An 18,565-nucleotide genomic window follows, 5' to 3' on the forward strand; every position below is an offset into this window, starting at 1 on the left:
CAACATCCTAAAAGAGCTTCGGGTACCCTCAATCGCTCCTGCACTGCTGTACTGTGATAATGCTTCAGCTATACACATCGCAAACAACTCTTCCTTCCACGAACGCACAAAGCATATCGACTTGGATTGTCACTTCGTTCGTGAAAAGCTCAAGAATCAACTATTTCGCTTATTACCTGTACCTTCAGCGCAGCAACTGGCAGACATTTTTACAAAACCATTAGACTACAAACCATTCAACATAAACCTTTCTAAGCTAGGACTACACTCCATATACCCCAAGCTTAAGGGGGGTGTTAGATATTGTATCATTAGTCTTATTGGGCCTTGCTCTACTGCTATATAATCAGGCCCAACTACACTATGTCTCGGGCTACTTACTTATATATATAAGCCCACTGACAAATATTGTAATATACACTTTTTCTATTTTTCACAATGCATTGAATTCAAAGAGAGAAGTTTGTCGCCAAGATGCAACTTCATCTTCTCCATCCAAATATTTGCCTGTAATATACATATATTTATATTAATATTTTACTATATACAATTATTATATACAATAGTGTTTTATGATTCTGTATCCCTTGTGCTGTGTTATTTTGGATGTGTATCTTGTATAATTCGTGTATCTCTAGTTTTCCTCACCGACCCCATTAAAATATGTCTTGAATTCATCATACAAGAATTAAGGAATAAATTCTAGGATATGAATACTCATGTGAAGGAAAAGGAACTACTCAAGAGAAGAATTCAAAACTAGAAAGTTGCTTTGTTCCCCCACATCCATTAAGTACCAGCAACAGACCGTAAAATTTTACCTCCATTGTTCTCTGTTAATTCGCAACGTTTCCTTTAATAAGATGGTAAGAGATTCAACATGGTTTTTAGGCAATGCAACATACTTTTCAATTAATGAGATGAGCTCGCGGGTTGTCTCAGTATCTTTCCATATAAATCCTTTTTGAAGTTTCTCCAAATCTTTATAAATAATGGTGGAAATTTTAGCATGTCGCATATGAAAATAAGGGATAAAACTAATTCTTTCCACTAAGCCTAATCACTGATATTTTCAACCACTAAGAGGCCGTTGCAACTTTTCACTAATATGCCTAAATCTATTTATAAAATTAAGGGTGGCAAGCTGGCATGTCTATTCTGTTTAAGCCCGTTCTACAAAAGTCCGCAAAATAATAGAGCGGGGCGAGACTGTCATAGTTTGGGGTGCGAGTCGAAAACCTTATCATGTCCAACAAAAAAGTGAGGGCGAGGTGAGTTAAGCCCGCGAACACTGCACTTTTTAAACTTAAAAATACAAAATTTATGTTAATGTTCGTGCATGCAAAAGTCCGCATAAAAATAGGGCGGGGCGGAGCAGAGCAGTCACACTAGAGGGTGAAAGTCTAAAACTTTGATCTGCCCAGCACAAAAGTATAGGGCAAAACGGGCAATGTCCAACGGACCGAACCCAAAATTGTCTTTTTATTTGAGTTGTTTGACCAATTCCACTTTTTGCCACACCAACCTAAAACTTCTACCTGAGGTATCACCACCTACTTATTTATTAGACATGAAAATAAGAAAGATTTTGGGTTTCAGTGATTTAACTAAATTATGACATCAAGTGATTTTAGTCTCCTTAGTTGTAGAATATCGAACTTGAATTTTTCTTACCAAATTCAACACCAGTTCGATATCCTACAACTATGATTGAGAGAAGATTGTGATTTTAGTCTTCTCTCAATCATAGTTGTAGGATATCGAACAATATCAAATGACACATATTCGTATAACTCTTTATCGCATATTCGTATAACAAAATCCACTATTGGATTAAAAGCTAACATCATATAGATCATGTACATAAGATTTAATATCAATCAAAAATCATTTGATATGTCAACGAGATGTATAAAAACTAACATCTTACAAAACTTTAACAAACCAGTTAATTATGATCATTCTCTCTAACATATCAAATGATTTGTTGATTAATGTTAAATTTTATGGATAAGATTTATATGATGCTAGCTTCCAATTTAACTAGTGAATTTTGTTATACAGATATGCGGTAAAAAGATATTGAAAGTTTTATATATCATTCATTATTTCACTTTATTAATTAATAAAAAATATTAAAGATAAATAAAAAAACAAATAAAAATAATAAACATAACAATTGGATTGAGGTGTCTTCTTGCCATTGCACCTCTTGCTTAACAAATGAGGTGGAATTGGAAGCTAGATCGTTAAATTTGAATGGAGGAGGAGAATTGGCAAACAAAAATATAATTGGTCAGAGTAATTATACTAAGGTGGGGCTTATTCAGTCTTTTGGCCCAATCAGTGACCCAAAAGGTAACATAGATAATGAGATGGAGCAGTTTGATGATCCAAGTGCTAAAATGGGTATTGGCCCAACAAAGGAAGCTGAACTTCTGAAGAACCCAGTAGAACAAAATTTCAATACACACGATAGTCAACTTGGAGTTCACGCAGTCAAGGACACTGCGAGTTCTTCGGACATGACGACAAAGAAAATTCAAGGTGTTTTAGAGGGATTTCCGATCAGCACTCAACAAGGTATGAGAGGAGGTGAGTCAGCGACGATTGGTTCCAAAAATCAAAGTACCATTAAAGAGAGACAGTCGTATAAGGAAAGAAGGAAAAGAAGATCAAAAATTCTCAAAGAAAAAAAGAAAGAAAGGAAAAAGAAGAAAAGGAGTTCTACTAGTTGCAGTTGCATGGAAAGGAGATCTTCTAAAAATCAGGTATCTAATAATTCTGATTTGAATTTGGTGGGTAGTGAAATGGAAAAAAAAGAGTTGGATCATATTACATGGAGATGCTGTAGAGGTAGCCAAGGACATTTGGGATTTAGGGAAAGAATTCGGGATAACTCATAAAGGTGAGGAGGGTGAAATTATCCAAGAGCTGGTGTTAGGGGTGAAAGGAGGAGAGGGTGGCACCTAAATATCCAGGGTCTATTGGGGGAAGGGTAAAATTATGATGAATATGAAGCTGATCAGTTATAATATAAGAGGATTAGGAGGGATGGCTAAGAAGAAAGAAGTACAAAATTTGATTCTGTCTCATAAACCGACATTCATTTGCATCCAAGAAACAAAATGGAGGAGTTAAATAGAGAGATATGTGGTATGCTATGGGGATCAAACGATTTTGAGTACGCTTGCAAACCGTCTGTAGGAAGATCAGGAGGAATTCTGACAATTTGGGATAAAAGAGTTTTCTCTATGCAAAACATCCAGGTTCTCGAGCACGGATTATGGGTGGAAGGGGAATGGGGCGAAGACAATCAGAAAATTATGGTAGTTAACATATATGCACCTTGTGATAGTAGTAAAAAGCAAGAATTATGGTCTTCCCTTGTAGAGAGAATTAACGAGAAGAATGGAGAAAGATTATGTGTATTGGGAGATTTCAATGCGGTCAGATCTGAAGAAGAAAGGAGAGGATCAAGTGATTACAGTAGAAGAGATGATATGGAAGGTTTTGAAGAGTTCATCACAGAGGCAGAATTATTAGACTTGCCCCCACATGGTAGGAAATTCACATGGTCAAGGCTTGGTGATACGGTAATGAGTCGGCTGGATAGATTTCTTATCTCAGAGGAGTGGTTCAGAAAATGGCCGAACAACACGCATTGGATTCTCGACAAGGGTTTATCAGATCACTGCCCTATTTTGATTGGAGAGTCAAGTCAAAATTGGGGACCGAAACCATTTCGCATGCTTAACTGTTGGAAGAACTTGACGGATATCAAAATTTCGTGAAAGACCTTTGGATGAATTCTGACATTGAGGGGTAGGGGATGTATGTGTTAAAGGAAAAGCTGAAGATAATTAAGTACAAGTTGAAATATTGGCATAAAACTCATAGACAAAATTTGGAAGGAAAGATAAAAAGGCAAAGGATGAGCTCAACGCACTGGAAATTAAAGGGGAAGCAGAAGCTTTGTCTCCTTCGGATTTAGATTGGAGACGAGAAGTTTATGCAGATCTACACAAGCTCATGAATCTCAACTGCAACATTCAATGTCAAAGATCGCGAATTAGATGGCTGAGAGAAGGAGACGCAAACTCTAAATATTTTCATGCTCACATTAATAGGAGAAGAAAAGATAACGAGATTCTAATGCTAGAAGCTAATGGAAGAATGTTGAAGGGAGTAGAGGAGATAAAAAAAGAGATTGGAGATCACTATCAGAGGCTATTTGAGGAAAGAGGAATAAGACCTATACCTGCTAATCTGGAATTTAAAAAGATGGGAGTAGGCGATAGTGAAAATTTAGTGCAAGAATTTTCAGAGGCGGAAGTCCAAAGAGCTGTTTGGGAGTGCGATAGTTCAAAGAGTCCAGGTCCGAACGGGGTAAATTTCGGGTTTATAAAAGAGTTTTGGGAGATGATTAAAGATGATTTCATGAGGGTCATCTCTGAATTTCATACTAACAGCAGGATGGTTAAGGGTGCAAATTCTTCTTTTTTGGTATTAATTCCGAAGAAAAGGAATCCGTCTAGGATTACTGATTATAGACCAATATCCCTTGTAGGATGCATCTACAAAGTGATATACAAGGTGTTGGAAAATAGATTGAAAAATGTGATTGATACAATCATTTCGGAAACGCAATCTGCGTTCATTAAAGGTAGGCAGATACTAGACGGGGTGCTGGTGGCGAATGAAATAGTTGATGAGGCGACAAGAAAGAAAAAAGAAGTGATATTGCTCGAAGTAGATTTCGAGAGAGCTTATGATTCAATGGATTGGAGATTCTTAATGTATGTGATGGAAAAGATGGGATTTCATGAGAAGTGGCGCAAGTAGATTCTTGAATGTCTAAGATCCGCATCTGTTTCGGTGTTAGTAAATGGTAGTCCTACTACAGAATTTTCAATGGGTCGTGGGTTAAGACAAGGAGATCCTCTATCTCCTTTCTTATTCTTAATTGTTGCGGAAGGCTTTAATGTTATGATGAAGAAAGCCACAGAAACAGGAAGATTAGTGGGATACAAATTTGATTCCGGTGATAAGGGTTTCTCCCATCTCCAATATGCCGACGATACTATGGTTATATGTGAGAAGAGGTGGACGAATATTCGGACCATAAAGGCGATTTTGATGTTGTTTGAATCAATGTCAGGGCTGAAAATAAATTTCCAGAAGAGCTCGGTTGTAGGAATCAACACTCCTCACTCCTGGATTACTGAGGCAGCAAATGTTTTACATTGTAAAGTAGGAGCCCTGCCATTTAACTATCTTGAGCTTCCTATTGGAGCAAATCCAAACCGTAAAGAAACGTGGAACCATGTGATAGATACGGTGAATTCAAGGTTGAATAGGTGGAAGAGTAAATTATTATCCATCGACGATCGAGTTGTAATCTTAAAGTCTGTCTTATATGCGATTCCGATCTACTACCTTTCATTCTTCAAGGCTCTTTCAGGTATTATTTCTAGACTAGAATCAATTTTTAAACATTTCTTATGGGGGTTGTGAGGTAGGGAGAAAGATCAATTGGGTCAAATGGGATAACGTGTGTAGGCCACTAAAGGATGGGGGTTTAGGGATTAGAAACCTTCGGTTGTTTAACAGGGCTTTATTAGGAAAATGGGTATGGAAAGTAATCAAGGAGAGAAGGGGTATTTGGTTTGAGGCTTTGGTTAACAGATATGGGTCGAACTTAGAGGTTCAAAATTCGGGGCCGGTTGGTGTCTCAAACTGGTGGAAGGAGATTTGTAATCTGTCTGCAAAAGAATTCGCCACATCAAATGAATACTCGGTGAAAGAGGTATATAAGAAATTGGCATCGATCGAGCAAGAAAATTCTGGGCATGATTGGTCTAAGGTGTGGAATAAGGCGTTACCATCAAAAGTATCTTGCTTGGTCTGGAGATTATTAAGTAATAGAATTCCCACAAAAGACAATTTATGTAAAAGGGGCGTGTTATCTCAGGGGCAGTTATGGTGTGTCGGAGAGTGCGGGGGTGAGGAGTCGGTCTCTCATATTTTCTTTGAGTGTCCTGTTTCTGCAGATGTATGGAAGTCTATTTGTAGATGGATTGGCGTATCTTCAACGTTCCATAACGAGGGGTGGCAGCACTTGGAGCAGTTCGAGAATTTGATAGGTAGAGGTAGAAGGTCAATTAAGAAGCTTATCGTTATCTGGGCGGCATGCATTTGGAGCATTTGGAAAATAGAAACCATAAAGTAATTCGAAACGAGGAGATTTGCATCGAAAAGATCGCAGAAGAAGTGAAAATGCTGGCTTGGAAGTGGCTAAGAATAAAGTCAAACTCAATTCCGGTGGACATAGCAATGTGGTACATGAACCCCAAGGATTGCTTGAGTTTCAGGGGTGATTGACTTCAAGTTCCTGGCAGCAGTATAATTCATTTCCAGGGGGCAAATTTCAATTAAATTATTCTGCCAGTTTGGCTCGTGACGGCGGAGAACTGTCAAAGATCTGTTACCCATTGGCGGAGGATTCTGGTCTCGATACTCTAGTAATTGTGGTATCTCTGGTCTGGCTCAACAGGGTAGACTTCTCGGTGTATGGTAGGCTGCTGAAGACGGGAGTATCAACCATCTGTTGTTGTTTCGATTTGGAGCCTGTAGCCTCGTTTTCGGGCGTTTGGGTTTAGCTTGATCATTCTGTTGGTTTTTTTTAGCTATGGTTAGGAGGTGGTGGGGGAGTGTCTCAAAGATATTTATGCATTTTTTATGTTGGGGTAGATATAGTTGCTACCAGCAGCTGTTTTCTCTGGTGTAGTGCTGTAGTTTGGTTATGGTGTTCTGTAAAATAACTCTTTAGCACTCCTTGTGCACTTAATAAATGGTTTCTTTTGCTTTGTTAAAAAAAAAAAACAAATCCAAACGGGAACAAAAACAGCGTTCCAATTCTAAAGTTCTCATTAATTACCAACTCGTCTCAAATTTTAAGTCCAACGCACCGTTTGATAACAATTATTACGAGTTACCATTTCTCTCTCCCAAAATCTTCTGACGGAAGCTTCCTATTTTTTTTTTTACAAACCCCGCGCCCTTTCCATCTTCTCCTGCACGCTTCTTCGAATTAAAAAATCCCTAAATTTTCAAATTCACCCGCCTCTATTTTCGCCAATTTCATTTATTATTTAAACCCCTCATCCCCTCATTCTTCTTCACAGAATAATTTTCTTTTCCATTAATCACTTTTCTCAATTATTCAACTCCCAAACAATGCCTTCTATTCCAGAAGAACCACTTCTCGCTCCAAACCCAGATCGCTTCTGCATGTTCCCAATCCAATACCCTAAAATCTGGGAAATGTACAAAAAAGCTGAAGCTTCTTTCTGGACTGCAGAAGAGGTCGATCTCTCCCAAGATCTTCACCACTGGAAATCCCTAACCGACGGTGAACGCCACTTCATCTCACACATTCTTGCCTTCTTTGCCGCCTCCGACGGTATTGTCTTGGAGAATCTCGCCGGAAGATTCATGAAAGATGTTCAAGTTTCAGAAGCGCGTGCCTTCTACGGTTTCCAGATCGCAATTGAGAATATCCACTCTGAGATGTATAGTCTCCTTATCGAAACGTATATCAAGGATAACACCGAGAAGAATCGTTTGTTTCACGCCATTGATACAATCCCATGCATCGCTAAGAAAGCAGAATGGGCGTTGAAATGGATCGAATCGTCTGATTCATTCGCGGAAAGAATTATAGCTTTCGCTTGTGTGGAAGGTATATTTTTCTCTGGAAGTTTTTGTGCAATTTTCTGGCTCAAAAAACGCGGTTTAATGCCGGGATTAACTTTTTCAAATGAGCTTATTTCGCGCGACGAAGGTCTTCACTGTGATTTTGCTTGTTTGATTTATTCACTTTTGAGGAACAAACTGAGCGAGGAGCGTGTGAAGATGATTGTGCGGGATGCTGTTGAGATTGAAAAAGAGTTTATCTGTGATGCGCTTCCTTGTGCTTTGGTTGGAATGAATGGGGAGCTCATGAGTAAGTATATTGAGTTTGTTGCTGATAGGTTGTTGTGTGAAGTTGGGTGTGGGAAAATTTATAATGCTGAGAATCCGTTTGATTGGATGGAGTTGATTTCGCTTCAAGGGAAGACTAACTTTTTTGAGAAGCGCGTTGGAGAGTATCAGAAAGCGTCTGTTATGAATAGCTTGACTGGGAATGGGGCTGCTCAACATGTTTTCAACATGGATGAAGATTTTTAGTTTAACAAAATGTTTTACATTATTAATATATCTTGCTACTGGTGTTGTCTTTAGAGGAGTGTACTGGGTATCCACTTAATTCAAATATTACTGTGTTTGATTATGTGGAAATTAGAATTGAATTTGGTTGAATTAGTTTTCTTTGTTTTAGTGGTTAAGTTAATTTTAGTAGAGCTGTTTTAATTAATTGTGAGTTAAATAGTAAATTGATTCTCTTCAAACTAATTCTAATTCGTTCATACAGTATAGTTTAAACCTTAATTATATAGTTTAAACCATAATTGAACTATCTCTTGTCAATGATTAAGATTCAAAAGCTTTGTTTGAAACACAAATGGGTTAACAAAAGAGATCACTGAGGCAACTGACAACTCTCCAACGTCAATGGAGGTTAATGGTTGAGTGGCCTGATGGACGTCACACCACAAAAACTAGAAGTTATATCAATGGCCAATAGTTTGGATTTGGATTAGAAGAGAGGATAGGATTTGGATTGTTAAAGATAAGGCAAAAAGAAAAAAAAATAGATCGCTCCATCAAAAATTAAAATTTTGCTTGAGTAGTTCTATGAAAGAATGATAAGGTGAAATTGAGAGTATAGATTAATGTAATATTAATGAAAATTTATATTGAATGATGAATTAAAAAAGTGTAAACGTAAGTGCTAATTCTGTAATACTTTTTATAATATTTTTATTAAATTTATTATATTTTTAATTAGTAATATCTTTAGATGGATAAGATACTGTAGCTAAAATGATATTTGCTAGTTGACCTAAATAAATACGAGTTGTTGTTTTAGGGTCCGTTTGGTTGGAAGTAGATGGAGGGGAGGGGAGGGGATATTTATAAATAAATGTGTTTGGTTTATTTTTTATGAGGGGAGGGGAGCAAATTCCCTCCTACACTCACTTTTTGCTCCCCTCCAAATTGGGGGGATTTGGAGGGGAGGGAAGATTCATTAATCAAAATTTTATTATTTTCCCTATTTTATCCTCAATTATTTTTTTTTAATTCCAAGATTGTCCTTTTTGAATTATTTAATACTAGATTTTTCTATGTTATTTCATGTTTCATTGCGGTTGCTATTTGTGGCTTGTTGCTCTCAGGTGAATTTTTTCCTTTTTATTTTGTTGAATTTTCTTTTTTGATATTATGTTGTTTTTTAATAATAATAACATCCTTATATTAGTTCTTATTTATAATATATGATAGTAATACGATTTTTTTATTATACTATTAATAATAATAACAATATGCAAATATATTATGTTTATGCTATAAATAAAGATTTTAAGTTTAATATTATTTGTCTAATTTTTTTAACATTCTAACATTATTTTATGTATTTTTAATTATAAAAATTGTTTTATTGGGTTAGATGAATCATCAAAATCAGATAATTGTTTGATTTGCGTTGAAGATCTATAGTTCAACTAATGTGTGCTGTTGTTTACTGTTATAGTATGTTTTATGAACAAACAAGTTTTTATTTGGAGAAATTTACTCAATACTATTGTTATTTAGAATTATTTTTACGAAGAACAAATAACAATATTTATAATGATAAAAAGGTAATTTAATTTTAAAATCCCTCCCTTCCCCTTTTGAACCAAACATACATGTTGGTAAAAACCCCTCCCCTTCCCTTCTTTGAACCAAACATATATTTAGTTAAATTCTCTCTCCTCCCTTCCCCTCCATTCCCCTCGCCTCTATTAAATTCCCTCCCCTCCCCTCCCCTCCTCTCCGTTGAACCAAACAGACCCTTAGAGTTTAAATACCGATGATAATATTTCTTTGTATTTTTTCATAACGTACTTTTGTAAATAAGTTTTTTTTTGGGACAAAAAACAAAGGAATTTTATTTATTGGGCCTTAACTCATAATTGATTTGAGTTTTTAGTACAATTAGGGTTTTTTTCAAGTCAAATTTTGTTTTCAGTTTTAGTATATTGCTTAGCAACTGTGTGAGCTACATTGTTGTTTTCTCTCTTTTAATGAGAAAATTTAACTCTCCTGAAACTTTTCATCTTCTTAGTAATAGAGTTACAAATCATTCCCCAATTAATTATAGGTTTATTTTTGCCTTTCATCGTATTTGCAAAACTAAGGTTATCTGTTTCGAATTTCATATCTAAGAAACAACAATCCGTAACTGCCTCATTAGTTTTCTTCAAAGTCATAATTTACTCCATGTGAGGATCCTTGCTACCATCCATGCAATAAGAGATGATTGTTATTATTCCCCTATTTTCATCTATGAATATCGCGACAAGACCTCGTTTTCATTTTACGTTAAGGTTTGCATCAATGTTATTTTATCTAACCTTGCTTAGGAGACTTCCATTTGGATTTTTGATGTCTTTGATCTCCGCTTATTTGCTCGAATTGTTTTCAGTTATGTTTTTCCTCATTTTTCTTCATTATGTTTCACGTTGTATTTCTTTTCAATATTGATGTATCTTTTCAACATTTAACTATACAAAAAATAAAAAAGATAGGGATAGATAAGATTGCGCCAGAAGTTATATTGGTTCAACCCTTTTGTGCTCACTTGCGCTTAATTCTGTCTCCAATAGTTTCCCATTGAAAATGTATTGTTCTTCCACTATGATTTTGACAAATTTATACATAGTTGTTATGTACAATCACAATTTTAATAATGCTAGAAATAAAAATCTTTGATCCAAGTCCTCGTTAAATTGTACACAGTATCTGACACTAAGCTCTTGCAAAATATTCACTCGACTTTATCTTAAGATCTTCCAACTCCAAGGATATTGTTTTAAGTCTTTGTTCTACAACGATCTTTGCTCAATCCTTCTGGTATCCTAAGCGTTAGTCTGTCCGAAGATGATAAAAACTCATACTTTGTGTGCAGGCTTCCACACAAATCTACCAAAGTAATTATGGAGAGAATTGTATTTTCAAGCTTCTCCAAAATTACTTGAAGACTTAGTTTTGATGAAGACAACATATTTCAAAAAGGATGAGCAAAAGTCATGGATAAGAATCAAAGGTTGCAACTTTCATGAAGATTAAAGTCTTGGTTTGATTGATCTTCAAATATGGGTACAAGTTACAACTCTTTTACAATGATATGTTTTAGTGCTCAAAAGATACAGTTTCATTCAAATGCATTATCAAAGTTTCAAACAAAAGCATATCATAAACACTCTCCTTGAAAAATCATGTTTTTAGAGTTTTTAGGTTGAAGTAACCGGTTACCAAAACCATGTAACCCGGTTACATTGCTGACAGTAGTTTTTCCTCTTTGTTATTGGTCTTTTTCAACATGATGTAACCGGTTACATCATTTAGGTAACCGGTTACATGCTCATGATTTTGAAATTTTTGAACATAACGTAACCATATAACCGGTTACATCCTTCACGTAACCGGTTACATTTAAAATAATTTAAATGAGCTGATTTAGTTAAATGTCAGTTAAATATAAATTAATTTACATCAAACTAATTCTAATTAGTTCATAATCGAATTCTAATTATTTCATAAGGCTTATAAAGTTTTGTCATTTTTAATGTTCTTTCCCTTTTAATTTAGGAATCCTAGTTTTATAGTCTTGATAGGAAAATCTTAGAGGATCTTGTTACCATCCATGCAATAAAATATTGTTGTCATTATTTCCCTATTTTCATCTTTGAATATAGCTACAAGACCTCTATTCCCTTTTACATTAAGATCTGCATCAATGTGATAAAAAATTGACCTGTTAAAAAATTGTTTATTTTTATTAATCAGATATTGAAAAGTATTACTGCGGCGGAAAAATGTGCGTATAACATATATTCTTTTAGACGAAATATACATAACACTCAATTGGTATACAAAATAGAAATTAGATGAAACAAGTAACCAAAATCAATCAACGTATTCATTGAATTAGAATCGAATTACACAAAGTGTGTAGTTGAATAATTTAAATACAACAAAGAAATCTATTATCACAATCTCGAGGTTTAATCAACAACAAGAATAATTTGAAGTCCCAATCTAACAAAATCTACACTTGTGAACGAAATCCCTATTATGCAATAAATTCTAACCACATGTGATTCTTAGAAAGCGATAAACATAAACATTTAACTATACATAAAATAAAAAAAGATAGGGATAAAGAAGATTACGCTAGGATTTATATTGGTTCAGCGCTTTTGTGCTCACTTGCGCTTAATCCAGTCTCCAATAGTTTCCCATTCAAAATTTATTGTTCTTCCACTATGATTTTGACAAATTTATACATAGTGGTTATGTACAATCATAATTTTAATAACGCTAAAAATAAAACTCTTTGATCTGAATCCTCATTGACTTCTACACAGTATCTGGCATTAAGCTCTTGTAAAATCTTCACTTAACTTTATCTTAAGATCTTCCAACTCCAAGGATCTTGTTTTACGTCTCTATTCTGCAATGATCTTTGCTCAATTATTTTGGTATCTTGAGCCTTGGTCTGTCTGAAGATGAGAAAAAATCCAACTTTGTATCGTGGCTTCCACACAAATCTACCAAATTAAGTAATTATAGCGAGAAGAACCTCCTTATTTTCCATTGGATTTGTCAATCCTAGCCCCAACGATACACACAGATGCAAACCCTCTGAAGTCCTCAAGAAATATTCAAAGAAAAATTTAACCATAATTATGATCCTCTTCACATATCACACACCCTAGTATGAGAGCTTGATCCAAATGACAATGTATGATGCAAGAGGTTGAATATGAAGAGATTTTGTCTGCAAAACTCAAAACAAGATTCAAAACCCTTTTGAAAATTGAGAGAAAAAATGTGTTGTGAATTCTAAACCATAAAATAGATGTGTATTTTTTTCAACATTATGAATGGGATTTTAGAAAAAGGTTTATATATGTGTTAAAGATCTAGCACAAAAATGCGATAAAAAAATACTATTTTATTTGAGTCATAAGTTAAGAGTATGAGTTGAGTCAAGAGATCAAATGATTTGAATTAAGATCCAAGAGCCAAGAAAAACTACTTCCATGCTTCGAATCAAGCTCGTTGAGTTGTACACAATACCTGACACAAAGCTCTTACAAAATCTTCACTCGAGTTTGTCTTATGATCTTTCAGCTCCAAGAATGTTGCTCCAAGTCTCCGTTCTACAACGATATTTACTCAATGCTTCCGGTATCTTGAGCCTTGACTTGTCTGGAGATGAGAAAAGCTCAACTTTGTCTACAAGGTTCCACACAACTCTACCAAAATAATTATGAATAGAAAAAACTCCTTCTTTTCCGTTAGATTTGTTAATCCCAGTCATAACCATACACATAAATGCAAATCCCTTAAATCCTTAAGAAATCTTCAAAGACAATGTTAATCATAATAACGTTCCTCTTCACATATCCCACACCGTAAGATGACAGCTTGATCTAAACTAAAATGGATGATGCATGAGGCTGAAGATGAAGAGATATCATTTGTAAAACTCAAAATAAGATTCAAAACCCTTTTGAAAATTAAGAAAAAAAGTGTTGTGAATTCTAAATAATAAAGAGGATATATATGTTTTTTAATATTATGAATGGGATTTGAGGAAAAGGTTTATATATGTGCTATAGATCTAGCACGAAAATGAGAGAAAATAATATTTGATTATAGTCATAAGCAAAAAGTATGAGCCAAGTCAAGGATCAAATGATTTGAATCAAGATCCAATAATTAAGAAAAACTGCACCCATGATTCGAATCAAGATTTCTGTGATTCGAGTCAAGAAAACCTTTGATTCGAGTGAGAACCACATAACCGAAACCCAAAAACTACTATTTATGTTTGACTTAGTCAAACACATCTATGATTCAAATCAAATCTCTCCGATTCCAATTATGGATTGTTGTGATTTCGATCACACAAACAAAACCAAATCCTACTTTTCATAAATATGATTGATTCGAGTTAGGACACGTGTTATCCGAATCATGACTTCACAAAAGAAATTTATGGATTTTTTGTATCTTTGATTTAAATAATATAAGTTTGTGATTTGAATCACATTTCTATAAACTTTATTTTTGCAAAATATGAATTTCTTTTTAGAATCCAAACTTAACATGACTTGAACCATTCTCAAATGTGGTTCTTGATTCAAAACTTTGACAAATTGTCTAGGAGTATATTGTTAGCACTACAATCAAATAGTTTATTTTATGCATGCGTTTAAGCCTACTATCCCAAAAATATCCTACCCTGACATAAGGACTACAATGATGACATAAGGAAAAGACAAATACCCTTTTTAGTCCCGTATCTATAGGGTGGGGTTCATTGTGGTCCCTCAATTCTAAAAGGGACCATTTAGGTGCCTTATGTCTTCAAACAACGTCATTTAAATCCTTTTCGTTCAATTTTCATAAACCACGACTATTTGTGCACTAGTGGCATCCAACGTGGCACCTGGTCATACGCCTGGCATTTGTTCATCATTCCAAAATTTCAAAAAAAAAAAATCAAAATTCTATCTTAGCTAGTATTCAAACCAAGGTTACCTTGGCTGCTACAAAACTTGGTTTACCACTAGGTCACTTTGTCCTTTGATGATTTAATATACAAGTGATCATATATATTTACATTTCATTTTTTTGGATCTGGAAAACTAAAATCTTATGAAGAATAAAATTGTGCATCAAAACAACAACTAATCTAAAACTTATGAAAACTGAAGCTTCTCAAATCGAAGAACAAAACTAAAAACTGAAACTAAAAACTTGATTTAATAAAGATTCACAAGCTTCTGAAGAACAAAACTGAAAACTGAAAACATGATTTAATAAAGATTGACAAGCTTCTCAACAACTTCACGAAGAACAAAATTGAAATCGAAACAACAACAAACAAATCCTTGAGACATATCTCTCTCTACGGATTTGGATCCTCTCTAATTTCTTTTGTCATGCTGCATATTCTGCTTTGATCTAATGGTTAGGAAAAAAGAGATAAAAAATCTTCATAAGTAAAATCAAATGGTTAGATTAAATCCAAGGGTTGGAAATTGAGCAGCAGAGATGGCAGTAGAAGAAATGCAGGAAGGGTCCATTTCCCCTCTCTCTCTCTCTCTCTCTCTCTCTCTCTCTCTCTCTCTCTTTCTCTCTCTCTCTCTCTCTCTCTCTCTCTCTCTCTCTCTCTCTCTCTCTCTCTCTCTCTCTCTCTCTCTCTCTCTCTCCCCTCTCTCTCTCTCTCTCTCTCTCTCTCTCTCCCCATGCGTTTTCGATACACCCCCCTCATTCGTTTTTGATCCAATCTATGTGTTTTTAATCCACTATCCTCCTACTAAAATTGACATGTGCCATGTGTTTGTAAGATGGACATATAACATACATGGATCTAGGTCGGGTGACCCAGACCATAGTTGGGTGACCCAAGGCCGCACCCACTCGATTCTTCTAACAACATTTTCACAACTCATTTGGGTTGCTTGGATTCTGGGATGCTCCTCTCAAGGCCCAATACAATTATGGGACTGTTTGTTTCAGCTTTAAAAAAGTAGATTTTTTCTTTGTATTTTTTAAAATAGATTTTACAAAATTGTTTTTCAAAATATTACAAGTTTTTTATATTCGTTTTTTCTAAATTGAAATATTAGTTTTGACATACTATAACATAAACAAACATTATTGAAGACAAAAACATAGTCAAAATCACAATTTTTTTCAAAAAGGGATATTTCAAAAATGATTTTTATGAAAATCTATTTGAAATAGCTTCAAAATTAAGTGTTTATTTTTGAAAATTTGATATCCAAAAAAAGTTTCAATAAAAAGATAAAATACCTAAAAAAACATTTTAAGAGTAACTATTTAAACCAAATTTTTATTTGAAGCTTTTATGAAAAGTTTCTTTATAAATTTGTTTTACACAAAATTATATAAGACTATAAAAATCCTTTTTAAAAAAGTCAAAACAAACAGGCCATATATCAATTTAGTGGTATATCCTACATTTTTCATCAATGTTTGAATATTCGGCATTTAACAAAAAAAAAAAAAGGTTAATGTTATTGCATATTTTGTTTACATTTTGTTTACATGATATTACATTTGACAAAGGGTTTAATGAATATCCACAGATAATGTAATGAAAAATGTAAGATAATTTTACTCTCTCATCTAATAAAAAATCAATCATCTGTCATGTCATTAAAAGAATTTTAAAATAAAAGCGTGATATGGCATAATACATAGTTGTCATTGGTTGACCGTATAAAATTAAATTACATTGTCAGTGCATCACTCGTTTTCTTTTTGAAAAATATTCTTATAATGCATTTATTATATCGGATTTTGGTATAAAAAAATTCAAGGGTTTGAGAGTAATTTTTTTTAAAAAAAAAAATTAAAACTTTTGAAATATAAATTAGAATATTGAGAAAATATATGAGTGGAAGGGGCAGATATAGAGATGTATTTATTAAAAAAAACCACGGAAAACCCATTGTTTTTTTTTAAAACCAAATCCCATTGGTTATTATATCAACTGTGACTCGATCACAGGTTGGAATCTCAATCCGTTGCGTCGTTTTCTTTGCACTTTGCGTATCTTTCTTTCCTTTATTCATACTATGTTTCTGCTTTCCCTACTCTAACAAACAACAAAACAAACAACGTTAACAAACTGTCTACAAAAAAATAAAACCCACTCTGTTTTTCACACAAACCTTAAATCCACCATGACGGAATCAACTAAATCTCCACCAGGTATGTATACTTCAATTACTTTCTTATGTATTTTCAACCATTCATCCAATCAAATACTGAAATTGCTTGATTGATTGAATCTTGATTTTCAATCTCTTGAATTATGAGATGACTTTGTTATGATTTTTTATGCATTTGGTTAAAGAAGCAAGAGGACCCAATTTGGTTGAAAGAGCCAAGGAAGAATTTGAGGCTATATTGCATCCTCATAAGTCTTCAAGCAATCATCACAGAGAAACTCATGGATTGAATAGTGACATTGATGAGAATACCTTGTTGGAGGATGTTAAGGCTCCTAATGTGTTTGAAAGAGCCAAGGAAGAGTTTCAAGCCATTGCTCAAGTGTTCCATCACAACAATGAGAAGGCTTCAACTCATGATATAAGGTTGAATTGAAATCTTAACTTTCTTACATGAAAAATTGTTCATTGAAAGTTAGATAGTTCTATTGATAAAATCTGATTTATGCATTTTTTTTTTGTTGAGTAGGAATGGAAATCAAACGGCGGAGACGAACCATAAACAGGAAATCTCAAGTTCTTCATCAGGTATATATCTTACTTTGTGAGAGTGATTTTTTTTCTTGGTCATTTTGAGACTGTGCCTATAATAATATTGAATTTGGATTAGATGCATGTAACATGTAGTTACTGATTTTAACTGTCCGATCTGAAATCAATAACAAAAATGATTTAATCTCAAATCAATAGCCCCAATTGACTAATGCTTATGAATCTGTGTCATTTCTACTGCAGTAGATTCATATAGATCCTTTGAGTAATGTTTGTCATTAGGCCACTTCAATTTTATGAATTGGTTCTGTGTTCTATTTACTCTGTATACCATAAGATCTGCTTCTTTGATTCGTGCTTTGATCCGGATCTATTTCTGCGTTTAAGTGGTCCATTGAATCTAGATCTCCCTTGAATCCAGATCTGGATCAGTTATGATTGATTGTCGTCTGACTGTTGGCTAGAAACGGCCGTTGATTCTCATTGTTGTCGTGTTTTGATACAGTGAATTGAATATTTATTCTTATAATTTGTTGACTTGATGTGAGGCATTTTCTGTTGACAGAAACAAAGGCAAAAGAAGGCAACATATTTCTGAAAGCTAAGGCGGAGATTAAATCTGTGATACATCACTTTGATAAATCAAAACAGCATCATCATGATAAAGAAACTCATGGAATGAATGATGATATCAATGAGAATACTCCTATAGATGAAGTTAAGGGACCAAATGTGTTTGAAAGAGTAAAAGAAGAATTTGAAGCTGTTTTGCAAGCAATACATCCTAAGAAAGAAAGTTGACTGTTTTCATTCCCAACAATGGAAGGGTGTTGAATTGAGTTTCGCCTTGGATGAGTGTTATGTACATGTGATAAACAGTAAAACATTTGCTTATGTATTTTTGTTGTGATATATCATATATGTCTATATGATTGTTCTATCCTTCCAAACCCCTTTTTGATAGTGAAGCACAGCATCCTTTTGTGCATGTAAATTATGATTCTTACAAGCATATTACATGATACATTCTTCTGCATGATTTTCTGGTTTTATCAGTGATGCTAGTAAAACTCACCTCTTAGTCA

At 34.3% G+C, this 18,565-nt stretch overlaps 2 protein-coding genes across 3 annotated transcripts; both read left to right on the forward strand.

The window, feature by feature from the left end:
- Window positions 1–7,173: 7,173 nt before the first annotated feature.
- Window positions 7,174–8,367, forward strand: LOC131640756 (ribonucleoside-diphosphate reductase small chain-like). Its single transcript, XM_058911145.1, has one exon. It carries the CDS (start codon window positions 7,240–7,242, stop codon window positions 8,230–8,232), a length of 993 nt encoding a protein of 330 aa, XP_058767128.1. The 5' UTR covers window positions 7,174–7,239; the 3' UTR covers window positions 8,233–8,367.
- Window positions 8,368–16,763: 8,396 nt separating this feature from the next.
- On the forward strand, window positions 16,764–18,565 carry LOC131640755 (uncharacterized). 2 transcript variants are annotated; one of them, XM_058911143.1, is made up of 4 exons: window positions 16,764–16,968; window positions 17,114–17,354; window positions 17,458–17,516; window positions 18,046–18,565. In XM_058911143.1, exons 1-4 carry the CDS (start codon window positions 16,941–16,943, stop codon window positions 18,279–18,281), a joined length of 564 nt encoding a protein of 187 aa, XP_058767126.1. In that variant the 5' UTR covers window positions 16,764–16,940; the 3' UTR covers window positions 18,282–18,565. The 2 variants fall into 2 exon arrangements, with proteins under 2 accessions (XP_058767126.1, XP_058767127.1); XM_058911144.1 differs by having other exon boundaries at window positions 17,117–17,354.

This window comes from Vicia villosa, unplaced genomic scaffold, assembly GCF_029867415.1.
Source record: "Vicia villosa cultivar HV-30 ecotype Madison, WI unplaced genomic scaffold, Vvil1.0 ctg.003297F_1_1, whole genome shotgun sequence".
NCBI lineage: Eukaryota > Viridiplantae > Streptophyta > Magnoliopsida > Fabales > Fabaceae > Vicia > Vicia villosa.